Consider the following 23818-nt stretch of genomic DNA (forward strand, 5'->3'; position numbering starts at 1 on the left):
CTTACTTACAGGCTCTAACCAATAGTACAGAAAATGTATTAGGTGAACAATAGATAGGTAAAGAAATAAAACAACAGTAAGAAGACAGGATATATACAGTAGAGGCTATATACAGTAGAGGCTATATACAGTAGAGAGGCTATATACAGTAGAGAGGCTATATACAGTAGAGAGGCTATATACAGTAGAGAGGCTATATACAGTAGAGAGGCTATATACAGTAGAGAGGCTATATACAGTAGAGGGGCTATATACAGTAGAGAGGTTATATACAGTAGAGAGGTTATATACAGTAGAGAGGCTATATACAGTAGAGAGGCTATATACAGTAGAGAGGCTATATACAGTAGAGAGGCTATATACAGTAGAGAGGCTATATACAGTAGAGAGGCTATATACAGTAGAGAGGCTATATACAGTAGAGAGGCTATATACAGTAGAGAGGCTATATACAGTAGAGGCTATATACAGTAGAGGTTATATACAGTAGAGAGGCTATATACAGTAGAGAGGCTATAAAAGTAGCGAGGCTATATACAGTAGAGAGGCTATAGTAGAGAGGCTATATACAGTAGAGAGGCTATATACAGTAGAGAGGTTATATACAGTAGAGAGGCTATATACAGTAGAGAGGCTATATACAGTAGAGAGGCTATATACAGTAGAGAGGCTATATACAGTAGAGAGGCTATATACAGTAGAGAGGCTATATACAGTAGAGAGGCTATATACAGTAGAGAGGCTATATACAGTAGAGAGGCTATATACAGTAGAGAGGCTATATACAGTAGAGAGGCTATATACAGTAGAGAGGCTATATACAGTAGAGAGGCTATATACAGTAGGGAGGCTATATACAGTAGAGAGGCTATATACAGTAGAGAGGTTATATACAGTAGAGAGGCTATATACAGTAGAGAGGCTATATACAGTAGGGAGGCTATATACAGTAGAGAGGCTACATACAGTAGAGAGGCTATATACAGTAGAGAGGTTATATACAGTAGAGAGGCTATATACAGTAGAGAGGCTATATACAGTAGAGAGGTTATATACAGTAGAGAGGCTATATACAGTAGAGAGTCTATATACAGTAGAGAGGCTATATACAGTAGAGAGGCTACATACAGTAGAGAGGTTATATACAGTAGAGAGGCTATATACAGTAGAGAGGCTATATACAGTAGAGAGTCTATATACAGTAGAGAGGCTATATACAGTAGAGAGGCTACATACAGTAGAGAGGTTATATACAGTAGAGAGGCTATATACAGTAGGGAGGATATATACAGACACCTGTTAGTCAGGCTGATTGAGGTAGTATGTACATGTAGGTATGGTTAAAGTGACTATGCATATATGATGAACAGAGTAGCAGCAGCGTTAAAGAGGGGTTGGCGGGTGGCGGGACACAATGCAGATAGCTCTGGTTAGACAATGTATGGGAGCACTGGTTGGTCGGGCCAGTGTATGGGGCTAGAGACGAGGAGGTAGGACCAGGAAACTGCAGTCATTAATACAGATCAACCTAGAGACAATATCTAATGTCCCCCTGAGCCAGAACCCAGCACACCTCCCAGATCAACCTAGAGACAATATCTAATGTCCCCCCGAGCCAGAACCCAGCACACCTCCTTCTCAGAGATAGTTGTATTCACACTGAGAGCGGGAGAAGCACGTTATTACTGGTTAAATACTGTGTTTGGTTTTTTTGAAGCCGTCGTTGTACTGTTGTATGCAGAGCTAATTCAGCCAACACCGAATGTTGAATGTGGCAACATTTATGATGTTATGAATAAGGGTTAGGGTTACGTTAGGGTTACGTTATGGTTACGTTATGGTTACGTTAGGGTTACTCTCTGATTCAGGGGCGTTGGGTTACATGTGGAAACATTTATGATGTTATGAATAAGGGTTAGGGTTACGTTATGGTTACGTTATGGTTACGTTAGGGTTACTCTCTGATTCAGAGGCGTTGGGTTACATGTGGAAGCATTTATGATGTTATGAATAACTGAGTTGTAACCCTAACCTAACCCTAACGTAACCCTAACCCTAACCTAACCCTAACATAACCCTAACCTAACCCTAACGTAACCCTAACCCTAACCTAACCCTAACGTAACCCTAACCTAACACTAACGTAACCCTAACCCTAACGTAACCCTAACCTAACCCTAACCCTAACCTAACCCTAACGTAACCCTAACCCTAAAGTAACCCTAACCTAACCCTAACGTAACCCTAACGTAAACCTAACCCTAACGTAACCCTAACCCTAACCTAACCCTAACGTAACCCTAACCTAACCATAACCTAACCCTAACCTAACCCTAACCCTAACCCTAACGTAAACCTAACCCTAACATAACCCTAACCCTAACCTAACCCTAACGTAACCCTAACCCTAACGTAACCCTAACCTAACCATAACCTAACCCTAACCTAACCCTAACGTAACCCTAACCCTAACCTAACCCTATCCTAACCCTAACCTAACCCTAACCTAACCCTAACGTAACCCTAACCCTAACCTCTTTGTTTCCCTCCGTCTGTCCCCTCTCTAGGTCCAAGCAGTGGTAGTGATGACATCCCCCTTCACCTGTCCCCTGTACCCCCCAGCCAGAGCAGCCCCCAGCCCCCCAACGCCCCTGCCCTCCACCGCCGCTCCGTGCAGCCCCCGGCCCGGGTCTCTCCCACAGGTAAGCTCTACCCCCCCACACCAAGTCCTCCACCCATCCTGTGTGTGTAACATGACTATGTAGTCTGTATATCTCAGAGTCTAGGTGGTGTTAACATGACTCTGTAGTCTGTATATCTCAGAGTCTAGGTGGTGTTAACATGACTCTGTAGTCTGTATGTCTCAGAGTCTAGGTGTTGTTAACATGACTCTAGTCTGTATATCTCAGAGTCTAGGTGGTGTTAACATGACTCTGTAGTCTGTATGTCTCAGAGTCTAGGTGGTGTTAACATGACTCTGTATGTCTCAGAGTCTAGGTGGTGTTAACGTGACTCTGTAGTCTGTATATCTCAGAGTCTAGGTGGTGTTAACGTGACTCTAGTCTGTATATCTCAGAGTCTAGGTGGTGTTAACATGACTCTGTAGTCTGTATGTCTCAGAGTCTAGGTGGTGTTAACATGACTCTGTATGTCTCAGAGTCTAGGTGGTGTTAACGTGACTATGTAGTCTGTATATCTCAGAGTCTAGGTGGTGTTAACGTGACTCTGTAGTCTGTATATCTCAGAGTCTAGGAGGTGTTAACATGACTCTAGTCTGTATATCTCAGAGTCTAGGTGGTGTTAACATGACTCTGTATATCTCAGAGTCTAGGTGGTGTTAACATGACTCTAGTCTGTATATCTCAGAGTCTAGGTGGTGTTAACATGACTCTGTAGTCTGTATATCTCAGAGTCTAGGAGGTGTTAACATGACTCTAGTCTGTATATCTCAGAGTCTAGGTGGTGTTAACATGACTCTGTATATCTCAGAGTCTAGGTGGTGTTAACATGACTCTAGTCTGTATATCTCAGAGTCTAGGTGGTGTTAACATGACTCTGTAGTCTGTATATCTCAGAGTCTAGGTGGTGTTAACATGACTCTGTAGTCTGTATGTCTCAGAGTCTAGGTGGTGTTAACATGACTCTGTATATCTCAGAGTCTAGGAGGTGTTAACATGACTCTGTAGTCTGTATATCTCAGAGTCTAGGTGGTGTTAACATGACTATAGTCTGTATATCTCAGAGTCTAGGTGGTGTTAACATGACTCTGTAGTCTGTATGTCTCAGAGTCTAGGTGGTGTTAACGTGACTCTGTATATCTCAGAGTCTAGGTGGTGTTAACATGACTCTGTATATCTCAGAGTCTAGGTGGTGTTAACATGACTCTGTAGTCTGTATATCTCAGAGTCTAGGTGGTGTTAACATGACTCTGTAGTCTGTATATCTCAGTCTAGGTGGTGTTAACATGACTCTGTAGTCTGTATATCTCAGAGTCTAGGAGGTGTTAACATGACTCTGTAGTCTGTATATCTCAGAGTCTAGGTGGTGTTAACATGACTCTGTAGTCTGTATATCTCAGAGTCTAGGTGGTGTTAACATGACTCTGTAGTCTGTATATCTCAGAGTCTAGGTGGTGTTAACATGACTCTCTAGTCTGTATGTCTCAGAGTCTAGGTGTTGTTAACATGACTCTGTAGTCTGTATATCTCAGAGTCTAGGTGGTGTTAACATGACTCTAGTCTGTATATCTCAGAGTCTAGGTGGTGTTAAAATGACTCTGTAGTCTGTATATCTCAGAGTCTAGGTGGTGTTAACATGACTCTGTAGTCTGTATGTCTCAGAGTCTAGGTGTTGTTAACATGACTCTGTATATCTCAGAGTCTAGGAGGTGTTAACATGACTCTGTAGTCTGTATATCTCAGAGTCTAGGTGGTGTTAACATGACTCTGTAGTCTGTATGTCTCAGAGTCTAGGTGGTGTTAACATGACTCTGTAGTCTGTATATCTCAGAGTCTAGGTGGTGTTAACATGACTCTGTAGTCTGTATATCTCAGAGTCTAGGAGGTGTTAACATGACTCTGTAGTCTGTATATCTCAGAGTCTAGGTGGTGTTAACATGACTCTGTTGTCTGTATATCTCAGAGTCTAGGTGGTGTTAACATGACTCTGTTGTCTGTATATCTCAGAGTCTAGGTGGTGTTAACATGACTCTGTCTCTCTCTCTTTCTCTCTAGTTCTATGCCTAGCTCTCTCTCTCTCTTTTCTCTCCTCTCTCTCTCTCTATCTCTCTCATCTCTCTATCTCTCTCATCTCTCTCACACTGTTCTTCTTATCTCTCTCCCTCCTCTCTCTCTCCTCTCTCTCTCTGTCTCTCTCTCTCTCTCTCTCTCCTCTCTCTCCTCTCTCTTCTCTTTCTCCTCTCCTCTCCTCTCTCTCTCTGTCTCTCTCTCTCTCTCTCTCCTCTCTCTCCTCTCTCTCCTCTCTCTCTCCTCTCTCTTCTCTCTCTTCTCTCCTCTCTCCTCTCCTCTCTCTCTCTCCTCTCTCTTCTCTCTCTTCTCTCCTCTATCCTCTCCTCTCTCTCTCTCTCTCTCTCTCTCCTCTCTCTTCTCTCTCCTCTCTCTCTCAGCTCTCTCACACTGTTCTTCGTATCTCTCTCTTTCCTCTCTCTCTCCTCTCTCTCTCTGTCTCTCTCTCTCCTCTCTCTCCTCTCTCTCTCCTCTCTCTTCTCTCTCTTCTCTCCTCTCTCCTCTCCTCTCTCTCTCTCCTCTCTCTCTTCTCTCTCTTCTCTCCTCTCTCTCTCTCTCTCTCTCTCTCTCTCTCTCTCTCTCTCTCCTCTCTCTCTCAATTCAATTCAATTCAAGGGCTTTATTGGCATGGGAAACATGTGTTAACATTGCCAAAGCAAGTGAGGTAGATAATAAATAAAGTGAAATAAACAATACAAATTAACAGTAAACATTACACATACAGAAGTTTCAAAACAATAAAGACATTACAAATGTTATATATATATATATATATATATATATATATATATATATATATATATATACAGTGTTTTAACAATGTACAAATGGCAAAGGACACAAGATAAAATATATAAGCATAAATATGGGTTGTATTTACAATGGTGTGTGTTCTTCACTGGTTGCCCTTTTCTCATGGCAACAGGTCACACATCTTGCTGCTGTAATGGCACACTGTGGAATTTCACCCAGTGGATATGGGAGTTTATCAAAATTGGATTTGTTTTTGAATTCTTTGTGGATCTGTGTAATCTGAGGGAAATATGTCTCTCTAATATGGTCATACATTGGGCAGGAGGTTAGGAAGTGCAGCTCAGTTTCCACCTCATTTTGTGGGCAGTGTTGCACATAGCCTGTCTTCTCTTGAGAGCCAGGTCTGCCTACGGCGTTCTGCCCCTGAACAGGCAGTTAACCCACTGTTCCTAGGCCGTCATTGAAAATAAGAATTTGTTCTTAACTGACTTGCCTCGTTAAATAAAGGTAAAAACATATATACATATTAAAAAAAGGTGTGGACTCAGGTTTTCTAGGTCTCTGTGTTTTTGGTTGGACAGGTTTCTCAATTTCTTTCTTAGATTTTTGCATTCTTCATCAAACCATTTATCATTGTTGTTAATTTTCTTCGGTTTTCTATTTGAGATTTTTAGATTTGATAGGGAAGCTGAGAGGTCAAATACACTGTTAAGATTTTCTACTGCCAAGTTTACACCTTCACTATTACAGTGGAACGTTTTACCCAGGAAATTGTCTAAAAGGGATTTAATTTGTTGTTGCCTAATTGTTTTTTGGTAGGTTTCCAAACTGCATTCCTTCCATCTATAGCATTTCTTAATGTTACTCAGTTCCTTTGGCTTTGATGCCTCATGATTGAGTATTGCTCTGTTTAAGTAGACTGTGATTTTGCTGTGGTCTGATAGGGGTGTCAGTGGGCTGACTGTGAACGCTCTGAGAGACTCTGGGTTGAGGTCAGTGATAAAGCAGTCTACAGTAATACTGCCAAGAGATTAGCTATAGGTGTACCTACCATAGGAGTCCCCTCAAATTCTACCGTTGACTATGTATATATATACCCAGCGTGCGACAGAGCTGCAGGAGTTGTGACCCGTTTTTGTTGGTTATGTTGTCATAGTTGTGCCTAGGGGGGCATATGTGGGAGGGAATGCTGTCACCTCCAGGCAGGTGTTTGTCCCCCTGTGTGCTGAGGGTGTCAGGTTCTTGTCCGGTTCTGGCATTTAGGTCGCCACAGACTAGTACATGTCCCTGGGCCTGGAAATGATTGATTTCCCCCTCCAGGATCGAGAAGCTGTCTTCATTAAAGTATGGGGATTCTAGTGTGGGGATATAGGTAGCACACAGGAGGACATTTTTCTCTGTTAGGATCATTTCCTTTTGAATTTCTAGCCAAATGTAGAATGTTCCTGTTTTGATTAATTTAATGGAGTGAGTTAGGTCTGCTCTATACCAAATTAGAATACCCCCTGAGTCCCTTCCCTGTTTCACACCTGGTAGTTTGGTGGATGGGACTACCAGCTCTCTGTAACCTAGAGGGCAACCAGTGGGTCCATCTCCTCTATACCAGGTTTCTTGCAGGATGACAATGTCTGTATTATCGATTTCTTTGGTGAAGTCCGGGTTCCTGCTCTTTAGGCCAAAGGCAGATGACCTCAGGCCTTGGATATTCCAGGATGATTAGTCTCTCGCTCTCTCTCTCTCTCTCTCTCTCTCTCTCTCTCTCTCTCTCTCTCTCTCTCTCTCTCTCTCTCTCCTTCTCTCTCTCTCTCTCTCTCTCTCTCTCTCTCTCTCTCTCTCTCCTTCTCTCTCTCCTCTCTCTCTCTCTCTCTCTCTCTTTCTCCTTCTCTCTCTCCTCTCTCTCTCTCTCTCTCCTCTCTCTCTCTCTCTCTCTCTCTCTCTCCTTCTCTCTCTCTCTCTCTCTCTCTCTCTCTCTCTCTCTCTCTCTCTCTCTCTCTCTCTCTCTCCTTCTCTCTCTCCTCTCTCTCTCTCTCTCTCTCTTTCTCCTTCTCTCTCTCCTCTCTCTCTCTCTCTCTCTCCTCTCTCTCTCTCTCTCTCTCTCCTCTCTCTCTCTCTCTCTCCTTCTCTCTCTCCTCTCTCTCTCTCTCTCTCTCTGTAACACCAGCTTGACACGGTCTCTGACCACATGGCCATTGGTATCCCCATGTCTGCTCTTACAGATGAACAGATATGGGTATGTGAGAAGCAGAGAAGCAGCAGTCGTACACACACACACACACACACGCACACATACCTGGGTTCAAGAAGTATCTTTTTTCTTTCACACATGATCAAGCTTTCCTGACGCAATAGAACCAATCGCATAGTCCAGAAAAGTACAAACCCAGCCCATCTGGCTGAATCGAACGCTCGAAAGTGTCTGAAAGAAAACAAACGCTGTTTAAACCCACGTCTAGGTTATTCACAGCTCCACTACAGAGACTAATAGAGCTACAGTGGAAGAGGCTGACTCCACTGACTGGCCCATTGGGTCCTATAATGACACTGAGCTAAATACACTTTACTTTAGCTGTCAACACACTTAAATGTTTAATAGCTTGTTTGTCCTCCCGAATCTCTTCAAACCGTTGTTAGATATGTCCGCAATTCAGAGGCTGTGAATGTGCAGAGATTAAGCATGAATCCCTTAGTAGTACTTGGTGCGTAAATTAATGTGTATGTGAGAATATTTTTATTGAATCCTAGAAGGCAATTGAAGAGTGAATGCATATATTGTCATTGTAAAAAAAGTGAGAGACACAGCAATGATTTAAGAGCAAAAAGTCTCTAAGGAGCATTACCATTGAGACCTCTTGTATCACGTAGATAGTACTGTGTGTCCCCGACGCCATGCTTTTGTCGGCATTGTCCTTGCAGCCCTGCGCTGTACTGTAGACGTGGGTCCGGCTGCCCTCTAGTGGTAGCAGGGTGTACTGTAGGTGCCTTTAAGCAGAACACTGCGGTAGTACCGGTGGGCTCTGGCCAAGAATCATGGAGGAAAACTGGTACCGGGCTGCCACCTAGTGGCCACCTTCTGTCTCACACACCATCTACTGTACTGTATCGTCTCTCTGTTTTATCAATTCAATTTTAAAAGGGGCTTTATTGGCACGGGGGAAACATATGTTAACGTTGCCAAAGCAAGTGAAATAGTTAATGTACAAAGGTGAAATAGACAATAAAAAATGAACAATAAACATTCCACTCAAAAAAGTTTGAAAAATAATAAAGACATTTCAAATGTATTTGTATGTAATAATACAGTGTTGTAATGATGTGTAAATGGTTAAAGTACAAAAGGGAAAATAATGTTTCTTCTTCACTGGTTGACCTTTTCTTGTGGCAACAGATCACAAATCTTGGTATTTCACCCAAAAGATATGGGATTTAACCAAAATTGCATTTGTTTTCTAATTCTTTGTGTGTCTGTGTTTAATCTGAGGGAAATATGCGTCTCTAATATGGTCATATATTTGGCAGGAGGTTAGGAAGTGCATCTCAGTTTCCAGCTCATTTTGTGGGCAGTGTTGCACATAGCCTGTCTTCTCTCGAGAGCCAGGTCTCTCTCTCTCTCTCTCTCTCTCTCTCTCTCTCTCTCTCTCTCTCTCTCTCTCTCTCTCTCTCTCTCTCTCTCTCTCTCTCTCTCTCTCTCTCTCTCTCTCTCTCGCTACCTCTCTCTCTCTACCTCTCTCTCTCTCTCTCTTCTCTCTCTCTCTCTCTTCTCTCTCTCTCTCTCTCTCTCTCTCTCTCTGTCTCTCTCTGTCTCTCTCTCTCTCTCTCTCTCTCTCTCTCTCTCGCTACCTCTCTCTCTCTACCTCTCTCTCTCTCTCTCTTCTCTCTCTCTCTCTCTTCTCTCTCTCTCTCTCTCTCTCTCTCTCTGTCTCTCTCTGTCTCTCTCTCTCTCTCTCTCTCTCTCTCTCTCACCTTATTGGTTACGTAACATATCGCCTACTTATCTGAAGAGCTCTTTAGATAAAACAGTTATGTTTTAGAAAAGGGTCGTAATAAACTATTAAGTGATTTCATGTGGATAGCTCACAATGTCAGTGTGTCAAGTCAACATGATACCAGAGAGAGTTATGGGTATTTACAGGGTCAAGTCAACCTGGTACCAGAGAGAGTTATGGGTATTTACAGGGTCAAGTCAACATGGTACCAGAGAGAGTGATGGGTATTTAACTGACAGGGTCAAGTCAACCTGGTACCAGAGAGAGTTATGGGTATTTACAGGGTCAAGTCAACATGGTACCAGAGAGAGTGATGGGTATTTACAGGGTCAAGTCAACATGGTACCAGAGAGAGTGATGGGTATTTACAGGGTCAAGTCAACATGGTACCAGAGAGAGTGATGGGTATTTACAGGGTCAAGTCAACATGGTACCAGAGAGAGTGATGGGTATTTACAGGGTCAAGTTAACATGGTACCAGAGAGAGTTATGGGTATTTACAGGGTCAAGTCAACATGGTACCAGAGAGAGTGATGGGTATTTACAGGGTCAAGTCAACATGGTACCAGAGAGAGTGATGGGTATTTACAGGGTCAAGTCAACATGGTACCAGAGAGAGTGATGGGTATTTACAGGGTCAAGTCAACATGGTACCAGAGAGAGTGATGGGTATTTACAGGGTCAAGTCAACATGGTACCAGAGAGAGTGATGGGTATTTACAGGGTCAAGTCAACATGGTACCAGAGAGAGTGATGGGTATTTACAGGGTCAAGTTAACATGGTACCAGAGAGAGTGATGGGTATTTACAGGGTCAAGTTAACATGGTACCAGAGAGAGTTATGGGTATTTACAGGGTCAAGTCAACATGGTACCAGAGAGAGTGATGGGTATTTACAGGGTCAAGTCAACATGGTACCAGAGAGAGTTATGGGTATTTACAGGGTCAAGTCAACATGGTACCAGAGAGAGTTATGGGTATTTACAGGGTCAAGTCAACATGGTACCAGAGAGAGTGATGGGTATTTACAGGGTCAAGTCAACAGGACAGGGATCAAATCTGTTAGAGGAATTTAACTCCTATATGTTCATTAATCAATTCAATTAAAACACTCTGTCCGTTTCTGAGAATTTGTAAGATGCTTATTTGCATAAAATGGACAGAGACCAGTCTCAAAATTAATCAGTAGCATTTATTTCCCGAGAGCTCTCGTCATAATGTCATGTACAGTGCCTTGCGAAAGTATTCGGCCCCCTTGAACTTTGCGACCTTTTGCCACATTTCAGGCTTCAAACATAAAGATATAAAACTGTATTTTTTTGTGAAGAATCAACAACAAGTGGGACACAATCATGAAGTGGAACGACATTTATTGGATATTTCAAACTTTTTTAACAAATCAAAAACTGAAAAATTGGGCGTGCAAAATTATTCAGCCCCCTTAAGTTAATACTTTGTAGCGCCACCTTTTGCTGCGATTACAGCTGTAAGTCGCTTGGGGTATGTCTCTATCAGTTTTGCACATCGAGAGACTGACATTTTTTCCCATTCCTCCTTGCAAAACAGCTTGAGCTCAGTGAGGTTGGATGGAGAGCATTTGTGAACAGCAGTTTTCAGTTCTTTCCACAGATTCTCGATTGGATTCAGGTCTGGACTTTGACTTGGCCATTCTAACACCTGGATATGTTTATTTTTGAACCATTCCATTGTAGATTTTGCTTTATGTTTTGGATCATTGTCTTGTTGGAAGACAAATCTCCGTCCCAGTCTCAGGTCTTTTGCAGACTCCATCAGGTTTTCTTCCAGAATGGTCCTGTATTTGGCTCCATCCATCTTCCCATCAATTTTAACCATCTTCCCTGTCCCTGCTGAAGAAAAGCAGGCCCAAACCATGATGCTGCCACCACCATGTTTGACAGTGGGGATGGTGTGTTCAGCTGTGTTGCTTTTACGCCAAACATAACGTTTTGCATTGTTGCCAAAAAAGTTCCATTTTGGTTTCATCTGACCAGAGCACCTTCTTCCACATGTTTGGTGTGTCTCCCAGGTGGCTTGTGGCAAACTTTAAACGACACTTTTTATGGATATCTTTAAGAAATGGCTTTCTTCTTGCCACTCTTCCATAAAGGCCAGATTTGTGCAATATACGACTGATTGTTGTCCTATGGACAGAGTCTCCCACCTCAGCTGTAGATCTCTGCAGTTCATCCAGAGTGATCATGGGCCTCTTGGCTGCATCTCTGATCAGTCTTCTCCTTGTATGAGCTGAAAGTTTAGAGGGACGGCCAGGTCTTGGTAGATTTGCAGTGGTCTGATACTCCTTCCATTTCAATATTATCGCTTGCAGAGTGCTCCTTGGGATGTTTAAAGCTTGGGAAATCTTTTTGTATCCAAATCCGGCTTTAAACTTCTTCACAACAGTATCTCGGACCTGCCTGGTGTGTTCCTTGTTCTTCATGATGCTTTCTGCGCTTTTAACGGACCTCTGAGACTATCACAGTGCAGGTGCATTTATACGGAGACTTGATTACACACAGGTGGATTGTATTTATCATCATTAGTCATTTAGGTCAACATTGGATCATTCAGAGATCCTCACTGAACTTCTGGAGAGAGTTTGCTGCAATGAAAGTAAAGGGGCTGAATAATTTTGCACGCCCAATTTTTCAGTTTTTGATTTGTTAAAAAAGTTTGAAATATCCAATAAATGTTGTTCCACTTCATGATTGTGTCCCACTTGTTGTTGATTCTTCCCAAAAAAATACAGTTTTATATCTTTATGTTTGAAGCCTGAAATGTGGCAAAAGGTCGCAAAGTTCAAGGGGGCCGAATACTTTCGCAAGGCACTGTACATTGATTTATATACCTCACATTTCGTCATAAATGTCTCTCCTCCTCTTAGATACAATATAGTTCACAAGCCTTTCCACATTGTCTGCCACCTGTTAAACCATCTACTACTAGCCCAAGGTCTCTCCCCTCCCTGGTCCTGTAAGGAACACAGCCTTCCAGCCGGTCTGACGATAGCTCCATTCGTTAAAAGGCCAGAGGACCTGAGGGACCTACTGGATACATAACATAAAGCATGTCTGACATGTATCGGGGTGCCCAGTCATGGATTGATTTAAAAAACAATATTAAAATGAATGATAAAACTCACAGGCAGCCTTAAAACCGGTGTAGTGTGCTCTCTCCGTCTGTAGTACTACCATCCTGCTCTCCGTCTGGTCTTGGTCTGTACCTAGTTCCATGGCTGTAGTACTACCATCCTGCTCTCCGTCTGGTCTTGGTCTGTACCTAGTTCCATGGCTGTAGTACTACCATCCTGCTCTCCGTCTGGTCTTGGTCTGTACCTAGTTCCATGGCTGTAGAACTACCATCCTGCTCTCCGTCTGGTCTTGGTCTGTACCTAGTTCCATGGCTGTAGTACTACCATCCTGCTCTCCGTCTGGTCTTGGTCTGTACCTAGTTCCATGGCTGTAGTACTACCATCCTGCTCTCCGTCTGGTCTTGGTCTGTACCTAGTTCCATGGCTGTAGTACTACCATCCTGCTCTCCGTCTGGTCTTGGTCTGTACCTAGTTCCATGGCTGTAGTACTTCCATCCTGTCAGATCACCTCTCTATACTGGTCAGCATTTTCTCAGTCGGACCCAGTTTCAGAAAGCATCTCAAATCAAAACAAATCAAATTGTACAAGTGTAAATGTAGAGAGAGGAGAAATGCTTACGAAAATAGAGTTAAGAAAATATTTACTAAATAAACTAAAGTTAAAAAAAAATATATATATATATTAAAAATATAAACACGCTAAAATAACAATTGCAAGGGTTTGTACAGGGGGTACCGGTACCGAGTCAGTGTGCGGGGATTAGGGGGTTAGTCGAGGTAATATGTACATGTAGGTGGGGGTTAAGTGACTATGCATAGATAATAAACAGCATGTATCAGCAGTGTACAAAACAAATGGGGGGGTGTCAATGTAAATAGTCCGTTGGCGATAGAAGCTGTAGTAGAGTCTTTTCGACCTAGACTTGGCGCTCCGGTACCACTTGCCATGCGGTAGCAGAGAGAACAGTTTATGACTAGGGTGGCTGGATTCTTTCACAATTTTTGGGAGTCGCTCGCTCTCTCTCTCTGAGCACGCTCCTCTCTCTCTGAGCTCGCTCCTCTCTCTCTGAGCTCGCTCCTCTCTCTCTGAGCTCGCTCCTCTCTCTGTGAGCTCGCTCCTCTCTCTCTGAGCTCGCTCCTCTCTCTCTGAACTCGCTCCTCTCTCTCTGAGCTCGCTCCTCTCTCTCTGAGCTCGCTCCTCTCTCTGTGAGCTCGCTCCTCTCTCTGTGAGCTCGCTCCTCTCTCTGTGAGCTCGCTCCTCTCTCTCTGAGCTCGCTCCTCTCTCTCTGAGCTCGCTCCTCTCTCTCTGAGCTCGCTCCTCTCTCTGTGAGCTCGCTCCTCTCTCTCTGAGCTCGCTCCTCTCTCTCTGAGCTCGCTCCTCTCTCTCTGAGCTCGCTCCTCTCTCTCTGAGCTCGCTCCTCTCTCTGTGAGCTCGCTCCTCTCTCTCTGAGCTCGCTCCTCTCTCTCTGAGCTCGCTCCTCTCTGAGCTCGCTCCTCTCTCTCTGAGCTCGCTCCTCTCTCTCTGAGCTCGCTCCTTTCTCTCTGAGCTCGCTCCTTTCTCTCTGAGCTCGCTCCCCTCTCTCTGAGCTCGCCGTGTATAGGTCCTGGATGCCAGGAATGCCAAATCTTGATAAATCTTGACACATGCCAAATCGTTTCAGTCTCCTGCGGGGGAAAAGGCGTTGTCGTGCCCCCTTCACGACTTCTTCTGCCGAGGCGGTATTTATTTTATTTTTATTTCACCTTTATTTAACCGTATGCGAACTGGAGTGGGTCTAGGGGGTCCGGGATTATGGTGTTGATGTGAGCCATGACCAGCCTTTCAAAGCACTTCATGACTACCGACGTGAGTGCTATGCGGGCGGTAATCATTTATGGAAGGTTACCTTCGCTTCCTTGGGCACATTGACTATGGTGGTCTGGTGATTTGCTTTAAACATGGAGGTATTACAGACTCAGTCGTCAGGGAGAGGTTGAAAATGTCAGTGAAGACACTCTGAGTACAGGTCCTGGTAATCTGAATGTTGACCTGTTTTAAGGTCTTGCTCACATTGGCTATGGAGAGCGTGATCACACAATCGTCCTGGAGCAGCTGGTGGTCTCATGCATGTTTCAGTGTTGCTTGCCTCAAAGTGAGCGTAAAAAAAAAGCTATGTTTTCACCAACCAAAGATGTTTTCTTAAAACTGACTTGTCAAATAATTTAAATATTAAATAAAGATGTTCAAGTGAATCGGTATATTCAGATAAAAGTGTGATTGGTTGTTCTTTATTCCATGTCATAGCACAGAGGAGGGGGTGGGGGGGTGGGGGGGGGGGTGAGGGGGAAGAGAAAAGGACAGAGAGAGTGAGAAGAGATTTTTTTTTTTGGGGGGGGGGGTTTGCAGGCAAAATATCTATAACGCTGCAGGCTTTCATTTAATTTTTAATCATAGTGAAAATAAATTTGAATGCAATTAATACCCCGAGGTTTTGGAGAATAGCATCTTTCCAGATCTTTCCATGCCCTTTACAGTATACACAAAGGATCCTTCAAGCAGTCAATGATCCAACTTCCTTCATCAATATTTTAGTGTGTGTGCGTGTGCGTGTGTGTGTGTTTGTGTGTGTGTGTTTGTGTGTACCCGTACTAAAGTAATGTCTCATGTGTCTGATCTTCCAGTAATGAGGTCAAAAGATCACCCTGCTGGACTGTGTTTTATATGATGGCCTGTATGTTAGACTGTGTTTTATATGTTAGACTGTGTTTTATATGTTAGACTGTGTTTTATATGTTAGACTGTGTTTTATATGTTAGACTGTGTTTTATATGTTAGACTGTGTTTTATATGTTAGACTGTGTTTTATATGAAGGACTGTGTTTTATATGATGGACTGTGTTTTATATGAAGGACTGTGTTTTATATGTTAGACTGTGTTTTATATGTTAGACTGTGTTTTATATGTTAGACTGTGTTTTATATGAAGGACTGTGTTTTATATGATGGACTGTGTTTTATATGAAGGACTGTGTTTTATATGTTAGACTGTGTTTTATATGTTAGACTGTGTTTTATATGTTAGACTGTGTTTTATATGTTAGACTGTGTTTTATATGATGGACTGTGTTTTATATGATGGACTGTGTTTTATATGAAGGACTGTGTTTTATATGTTAGACTGTGTTTTATATGTTAGACTGTGTTTTATATGTTAGACTGTGTTTTATATGTTAGACTGTGTTTTATATGAAGGACTGTGTTTTATATGATGGACTGTGTTTTATATGATGGACTGTGTTTTATATGAAGGACTGTGTTTTATATGATGGACTGTGTTTTATATGAAGGACTGTGTTTTATATGAAGGACTGTGTTTTATATGTTAGACTGTGTTTTATATGATGGACTGTGTTTTATATGATGGACTGTGTTTTATATGTTAGACTGTGTTTTATATGTTAGACTGTGTTTTATATGTTAGACTGTGTTTTATATGATGGACTGTGTTTTATATGAAGGACTGTGTGTTAGACTGTGTTTTATATGATGGACTGTGTTTTATATGATGGACTGTGTTTTATATGATGGACTGTGTTTTATATGATGGACTGTGTTTTATATGATGGACTGTGTTTTATATGATGGACTGTATGTTAGACTGTGTTTTATATGTTAGACTGTGTTTTATATGTTAGACTGTGTTTTATATGATGGACTGTGTTTTATATGTTAGACTGTGTTTTATATGATGGACTGTGTTTTATATGATGGACTGTGTTTTATATGATGGACTGTGTTTTATATGATGGACTGTGTTTTATATGATGGACTGTGTTTTATATGATGGACTGTATGTTAGACTGTGTTTTATATGTTAGACTGTGTTTTATATGATGGACTGTGTTTTATATGATGGACTGTGTTTTATATGATGGACTGTGTTTTATATGATGGACTGTGTTTTATATGATGGACTGTGTTTTATATGATGGACTGTGTTTTATATGATGGACTGTATGTTAGACTGTGTTTTATATGTTAGACTGTGTTTTATATGTTAGACTGTGTTTTATATGATGGACTGTGTTTTATATGATGGACTGTGTTTTATATGAAGGACTGTGTTTTATATGTTAGACTGTGTTTTATATGTTAGACTGTGTTTTATATGATGGACTGTGTTTTATATGTTAGACTGTGTTTTATATGTTAGACTGTGTTTTATATGATGGACTGTGTTTTATATGTTAGACTGTGTTTTATATGAAGGACTGTGTTTTATATGTTAGACTGTGTTTTATATGTTAGACTGTGTTTTATAAGATAGACTGTGTTTTATATGTTAGACTGTGTTTTATATGTTAGACTGTGTTTTATATGATGGACTGTGTTTTATATGTTAGACTGTGTTTTATATGATGGACTGTGTTTTATATGTTAGACTGTGTTTTATATGAAGGACTGTGTTTTATATGATGGACTGTGTTTTATATGATGGACTGTGTTTTATATGATGGACTGTGTTTTATATGTTAGACTGTGTTTTATATGTTAGACTGTGTTTTATATGTTAGACTGTGTTTTATATGATGGACTGTGTTTTATATGTTAGACTGTGTTTTATATGATGGACTGTGTTTTATATGTTAGACTGTGTTTTATATGATGGACTGTGTTTTATATGTTAGACTGTGTTTTATATGATGGACTGTGTTTTATATGTTAGACTGTGTTTTATATGATGGACTGTGTTTTATATGATGGACTGTATGTTAGACTGTGTTTTATATGTTAGACTGTGTTTTATATGTTAGACTGTGTTTTATATGTTAGACTGTGTTTTATATGTTAGACTGTGTTTTATATGATGGACTGTGTTTTATATGATGGACTGTGTTTTATATGATGGACTGTATGTTAGACTCTGTTTTATATGATGGACTGTTTTATATGTTAGACTGTGTTTTATATGTTAGACTGTGTTTTATATGTTAGACTGTGTTTTATATGTTAGACTGTGTTTTATATGATGGACTGTGTTTTATATGATGGACTGTGTTTTATATGATGGACTGTGTTTTATATGATGGACTGTATGTTAGACTGTGTTTTATATGTTAGACTGTGTTTTATATGTTAGACTGTGTTTTATATGTTAGACTGTGTTTTATATGTTAGACTGTGTTTTATATGTTAGACTGTGTTTTATATGATAGACTGTGTTTTATATGTTAGACTGTGTTTTATATGTTAGACTGTGTTTTATATGTTAGACTGTGTTTTATATGTTAGACTGTGTTTTATATGTTAGACTGTGTTTTATATGTTAGACTGTGTTTTATATGATGGACTGTGTTTTATATGAAGGACTGTGTTTTATATGTTAGACTGTGTTTTATATGTTAGACTGTGTTTTATATGTTAGACTGTGTTTTATATGTTAGACTGTGTTTTATATGTTAGACTGTGTTTTATATGATGGACTGTGTTTTATATGATGGACTGTGTTTTATATGATGGACTGTGTTTTATATGATGGACTGTGTTTTATATGTTGGACTGTGTTTTATATGTTAGACTGTGTTTTATATGTTAGACTGTGTTTTATATGTTAGACTGTGTTTTATATGTTAGACTGTGTTTTATATGTTAGACTGTGTTTTATATGATGGACTGATATGTCTCATATCTGTCCTTCTCTCAGCACATATCAAAGCTGCAGGCTAAAGTTAAATCTAGACTTGGTTTCCTCTATCGTAATCGCTCCTCTTTCACCCCCAGCTGCCAAACTAACCTTGATTCAGATGACTATCCTACCCATGGGGGTACCGGTACATTATGTTCTGACTTTATACAGTGCACTCTTTGAGAGAGGTACTTAGCAAACCAGGCCAAAGACCCCTCAGAGACGCAAATACCCCTTAGCCGGCCCACAAGAATGCTATCAAAAGCTTTGGCCGTCAATAGAAATAGCAGCACGATATTACTTAAAATCGAGGGCAATGGTGATATCATTGAGGACCTTAAAGGTTTCAGTGACACATCCAGAACATGAGCAGAAACCAGATTGCTCACCGTAGAGAATACTATAGACATCAAGAAAGGCAGTCAGTTGATTATTGACAAGTTTTCCAACACTTGTGATGAACAGGGTAAAATAGAAATTGGCCTTCATCTTTTCCATCTCTCTCTTTCCATCTCTCTCTCTGTCTTCATCTCTCTGTCTTTCCATCTTTCTCTCCATCTCTCTCTCTTTCCATCTCTCTCTCCATCTCTCCCTCTCTTTCCATCTCCATCTCTCTCTCCATCTCTCTCTCCATCTCTCTCTCCATCTCTCTCTCTGTCTTCATCTCTCTGTCTTTCCATCTCTCTCTCCATCTCTCTCTCTGTCTTCATCTCTCTGTCTTTCCATCTCTCTCCATCTCTCTCTCCATCTTTCTCTCCATCTCTCTCTCTCGCCATCTCTCTCTCTGTCTTCATCTCTCTGTCTTTCTATCTCTCTCTCCATCTCTCTCTGTCTTTCCATCTCTCTCTCCATCTATCTCTGTCTTTCCATCTCTCTCTCCATCTCTCTCTGTCTTTCCATCTCTCTCCATCTCTCTCTCTCTCTCCATCTCTCTCTGTCTTTCCATCTCTCTCTCCATCTCTCTCTCTTTCCATCTCTCTCTCCATCTCTCCCTCTCTCTCCATCTCTCTCTGTCTTTCCATCTCTCTCCATCTCTCTCTCTCTCTCCATCTCTCTCTGTCTTTCCATCTCTCTCTCCATCTCTCTCTCCATCTCTCTCTCCATCTCTCTCTCTGTCTTCATCTCTCTGTCTTTCCATCTCTCTCCATCTCTCTCTCCATCTTTCTCTCCATCTCTCTCTCTCTCCATCTCTCTCTCTCTGTCTTCATCTCTCTGTCTTTCTATCTCTCTCTCCATCTCTCTCTGTCTTTCCATCTCTCTCTCCATCTATCTCTGTCTTTCCATCTCTCTCTCCATCTCTCTCTGTCTTTCCATCTCTCTCCATCTCTCTCTCTCTCTCCATCTCTCTCTGTCTTTCCATCTCTCTCTCCATCTCTCTCTCTCTCTCCATCTCTCTCTCTTTCCATCTCTCTCTCCATCTCTCTCGTTGTCTTTCCATCGCTCTCTCCATCGCTCTCGTTGTCTTTCCATTTCTCTCTCCATCTCTCTCTCTGTCTTTTCCATCCCTGTCTATGTCTTTTCACGTGCGCCGAATACAACAATGAAATGCGTACTTACAAGCCCTTAACCAACAGGCCTTACAGTGAAATGTTTACTCACAAGGCTATATACAGGAGGTACCGGTACAGAGTCAATGTGGAGACTATATACAGGAGGTACCGGTACAGAGTCAATGTGGAGGCTATATACAGGGGGAACCGGTACAGAGTCAATGTGGAGACTATATACAGGGGGAACCAGTACAGAGTCAATGTGGAGGCTATATACAGGGGGTACCAGTACAGAGTCAATGTGGAGGCTATATACAGGGGGTACCGGTACAGAGTCAATGTGGAGGCTATATACAGGGGGTACCGGTACAGAGTCAATGTGGAGGCTATATACAGGGGGTACCGGTACAGAGTCAATGTGGAGTCTATATATACAGGGGGTACCGGTACAGAGTCAATGTGGAGTCTATATACAGGGGGTACCGGTACAGAGTCAATGTGGAGGCTATATGCAGGGGGTACCGGTACAGAGTCAATGTGGAGACTATATACAGGGTGTTACGGTACAGAGTCAATGTGGAGGCTATATACAGGGGGTACCGGTACAGAGTCAATGTGGAGGCTATATACAGGGGTACCGGTACAGAGTCAATGTGGAGGCTATATACAGGGGGTACCGGTACAGAGTCAATGTGGAGGCTATATACAGGGGGTACCGGTACAGAGTCAATGTGGAGGCTATATACAGGGGGTACCGGTACAGAGTCAATGTGCGGGATTACCGGTTAGTTGAGGTAATTGAGGTAGTATGTACATGTAGGTAGAGTTATTAAAGTGACGATGCATAGATAATAACAGAGAGTAGCAGCAGCGTAAAGGTGGGGGGGGAATGAAAATAGTCTGGGTGGCCATTTGACTAGATGTTCAGGAGTCTTATGGCTTGGGGGTAGAAACTGTTCAGGAGCCTGTTGGACCTAGACTTGGCACTCCGGTACCGCTTGCCGTGCGGTAGCAGAGAGAACACTTAATGACTAGGATGACTGGAGCTTTTGACAATTTTTTTGGGCCTTCCTCTGACACCGCCTGGTATAGAGGTCCTGGATGGCAGGAAGCTTGGCCCCAGTGATATACTGGGCTGTACGCGCTACCCTCTGTAGTGCCTTGCGGTCGGACTCCGAGCTCTTACCATACAAGTCAGTGATGGAAACAGTCAGGATGCTCTCGATGGTGCAGCTGTAGAACCTTTTGAGGATCTGAGAACCCATGCCAAATCTTTTCAGTCTCCTGACAGGGAATAGGTTTTGTCGTGCCCTCTTCACGACTGTCTTGGTGTGCTTGGACCATGTTAGTTTGTTGGTGATGTGGACACCAAGGATCTTGAATCTCTCAACCTGCTCCACTACAGCCCCGTTGATGAGAATGGGGGCGTGCTCTGTCCTCCTTTTCCTGTAGTCCACAATCATCTCCTTAGTCTTGATCACGTTGAGGGAGAGGTTGTTGTCCTGGCACCACACGGCCAGGTCTCTGACCTCCTCCCTATAGGCTGTCTTGTCGTTATCGCTGATCAGGCCTACCACTGTTCCATCTCTCTCTGTCTTTTTTATCTCTCTTTCTCTCTTTTTTCTCCCCCTTGTTTCTCTCTCTTTCCCACACTCCCCCCTCTCCTCCCCATCATAACCTCTCTCTCTCTCTCCTCTCTCTCTAGTCCGAGGTAGACCAGCAGATCGTGGTGGGTCAGAGGTCGGAGGTCAGGAGTGTGAGCGTGCCCTGGTGCAGAAGCTGAGAGAGCGCTGTGAGGACCAGGCTCGACAGCTCCTGTCTCTGCAGGCTGAACTGAAGAGGGCTTCTCTTGGACTAGAGGTGTTTGCCATTACTACACAGCACTTCTGCCACAAGGTAATAAACGGTATACCTTTGCTTATAAGAAATTATTTGTGAAGCAGCTATATAGTGTTTATCAAGCAGCTATATCGTGTTAATGAAGCATCTATATCGTGTTTATGAAGCAGCTATATCGTGTTTATGAAGCAGCTATATCGTGTTTATGAAGCAGCTATATAGTGTTTATGAAGCAGCTATATCGTGTTTATCAAGCAGCTATATCGTGTTAATGAAGCATCTATATAGTGTTTATGAAGCAGCTATATAGTGTTTATCAAGCAGCTATATCGTGTTAATGAAGCATCTATATCGTGTTTATGAAGCAGCTATATAGTGTTTATGAAGCAGCTATATCGTGTTTATGAAGCAGCTATATCGTGTTTATGAAGCAGCTATATAGTGTTTATGAAGCAGCTATATCGTGTTTATCAAGCAGCTATATCGTGTTAATGAAGCATCTATATAGTGTTTATGAAGCAGCTATATAGTGTTTATCAAGCAGCTATATCGTGTTAATGAAGCATCTATATAGTGTTTATGAAGCAGCTATATAGTGTTTATCAAGCAGCTATATCGTGTTAATGAAGCATCTATATCGTGTTTATGAAGCAGCTATATAGTGTTTATGAAGCAGCTATATAGTGTTTATCAAGCAGCTATATCGTGTTAATGAAGCATCTATATAGTGTTTATGAAGCAGCTATATAGTGTTTATCAAGCAGCTATATAGTGTTTATGAAGCAGCTATATAGTGTTTATGAAGCAGCTATATAGTGTTTATCAAGCAGCTATATCGTGTTAATGAAGCAGCTATATAGTGTTTATGAAGCGGCTGTATGTACAGTACACCCCCTGGACAGGACACTAGTCTATCTCCTGTTTCTGTAGAGTGAGGCAGCTTGATGTACAGTACACCCCCTGGACAGGACACTAGTCTATCTCCTGTTTCTGTAGAGTGAGGCAGCTTGATGTACAGTACACCCCCTGGACAGGACACTAGTCTATCTCCTGTTTCTGTAGAGTGAGGCAGCTTGATGTACAGTACACCCCCTGGACAGGACACTAGTCTATCTCCTGTTTCTGTAGTGAGGCAGCTTGATGTACAGTACACCCCCTGGACAGGACACTAGTCTATCTCCTGTTTCTGTAGAGTGAGGCAGCTTGATGTACAGTACACCCCCTGGACAGGACACTAGTCTATCTCCTGTTTCTGTAGTGAGGCAGCTTGATGTACAGTACACCCCCTGGACAGGACACTAGTCTATCTCCTGTTTCTGTAGTGAGACAGCTTGATGTACAGTACACCCCCTGGACAGGACACTAGTCTATCTCCTGTTTCTGTAGAGTGAGGCAGCTTGATGTACAGTACACCCCCTGGACAGGACACTAGTCTATCTCCTGTTTCTGTAGTGAGGCAGCTTGATGTACAGTACACCCCCTGGACAGGACACTAGTCTATCTCCTGTTTCTGTAGTGAGGCAGCTTGATGTACAGTACACCCCCTGGACAGGACACTAGTCTATCTCCTGTTTCTGTAGTGAGACAGCTTGATGTACAGTACACCCCCTGGACAGGACACTAGTCTATCTCCTGTTTCTGTAGTGAGACAGCTTGATGTAGCAGGACACCCCCTGGACAGGACACTAGTCTATCTCCTGTTTCTGTAGAGTGAGGCAGCTTGATGTACAATAGGACACTAGTCTATTGCAGGACCATAGCACTTCACAATGTAATGTGGGGAAGTACTGGGTTCAAATACTATTTCAAATATCTCACATACATTTAAAGTAAGCATTATATTTACTTGAAAAGACAAGTAGTTGAATATTTTAATGGAATCGAAAATACACTTGAAAAGTATTTGAAAATACTCTAAAAATACTCACACACACACACACACACACACACACACACACACACACACACACACACACACACACACACACACACACACAGACACACACACAGGTTGAACAGGCTGATGTATAGGATTCAAATCCTGGGACACATCAGATTTACTGTACTGAATACATGACTAATATTACATCATCATGTTTGCACCTTCCTTCTATGTAAAGATAGAGTACCATCTCCCTGTAAAGATAGAGTACCATCTCCCTGTAAAGATACAGTACCATCTCGCTATAAAGATACAGTACCATATCCCAGTACCATCTCCCTGTAAAGATAC

At 42.1% G+C, this 23818-nt stretch overlaps 1 protein-coding gene across 1 annotated transcript in view; it reads left to right on the forward strand.

Moving 5' to 3' along the window:
• The window catches only part of mtus2b (microtubule associated tumor suppressor candidate 2b), a 171083-nt gene that overhangs the window by 114872 nt on the left and 32393 nt on the right, over window positions 1-23818 (forward strand). The window contains exons 7-8 of the mRNA XM_036965045.1: window positions 2568-2702; window positions 21452-21642. Of these exons, the coding sequence (XP_036820940.1) occupies window positions 2568-2702; window positions 21452-21642 (326 nt within the window). The remainder of the gene's footprint in view (window positions 1-2567; window positions 2703-21451; window positions 21643-23818) is intronic.

This window comes from Oncorhynchus mykiss, chromosome 27 (genome assembly GCF_013265735.2).
Source record: "Oncorhynchus mykiss isolate Arlee chromosome 27, USDA_OmykA_1.1, whole genome shotgun sequence".
NCBI classification, from domain to species: Eukaryota; Metazoa; Chordata; class Actinopteri; order Salmoniformes; family Salmonidae; genus Oncorhynchus; species Oncorhynchus mykiss.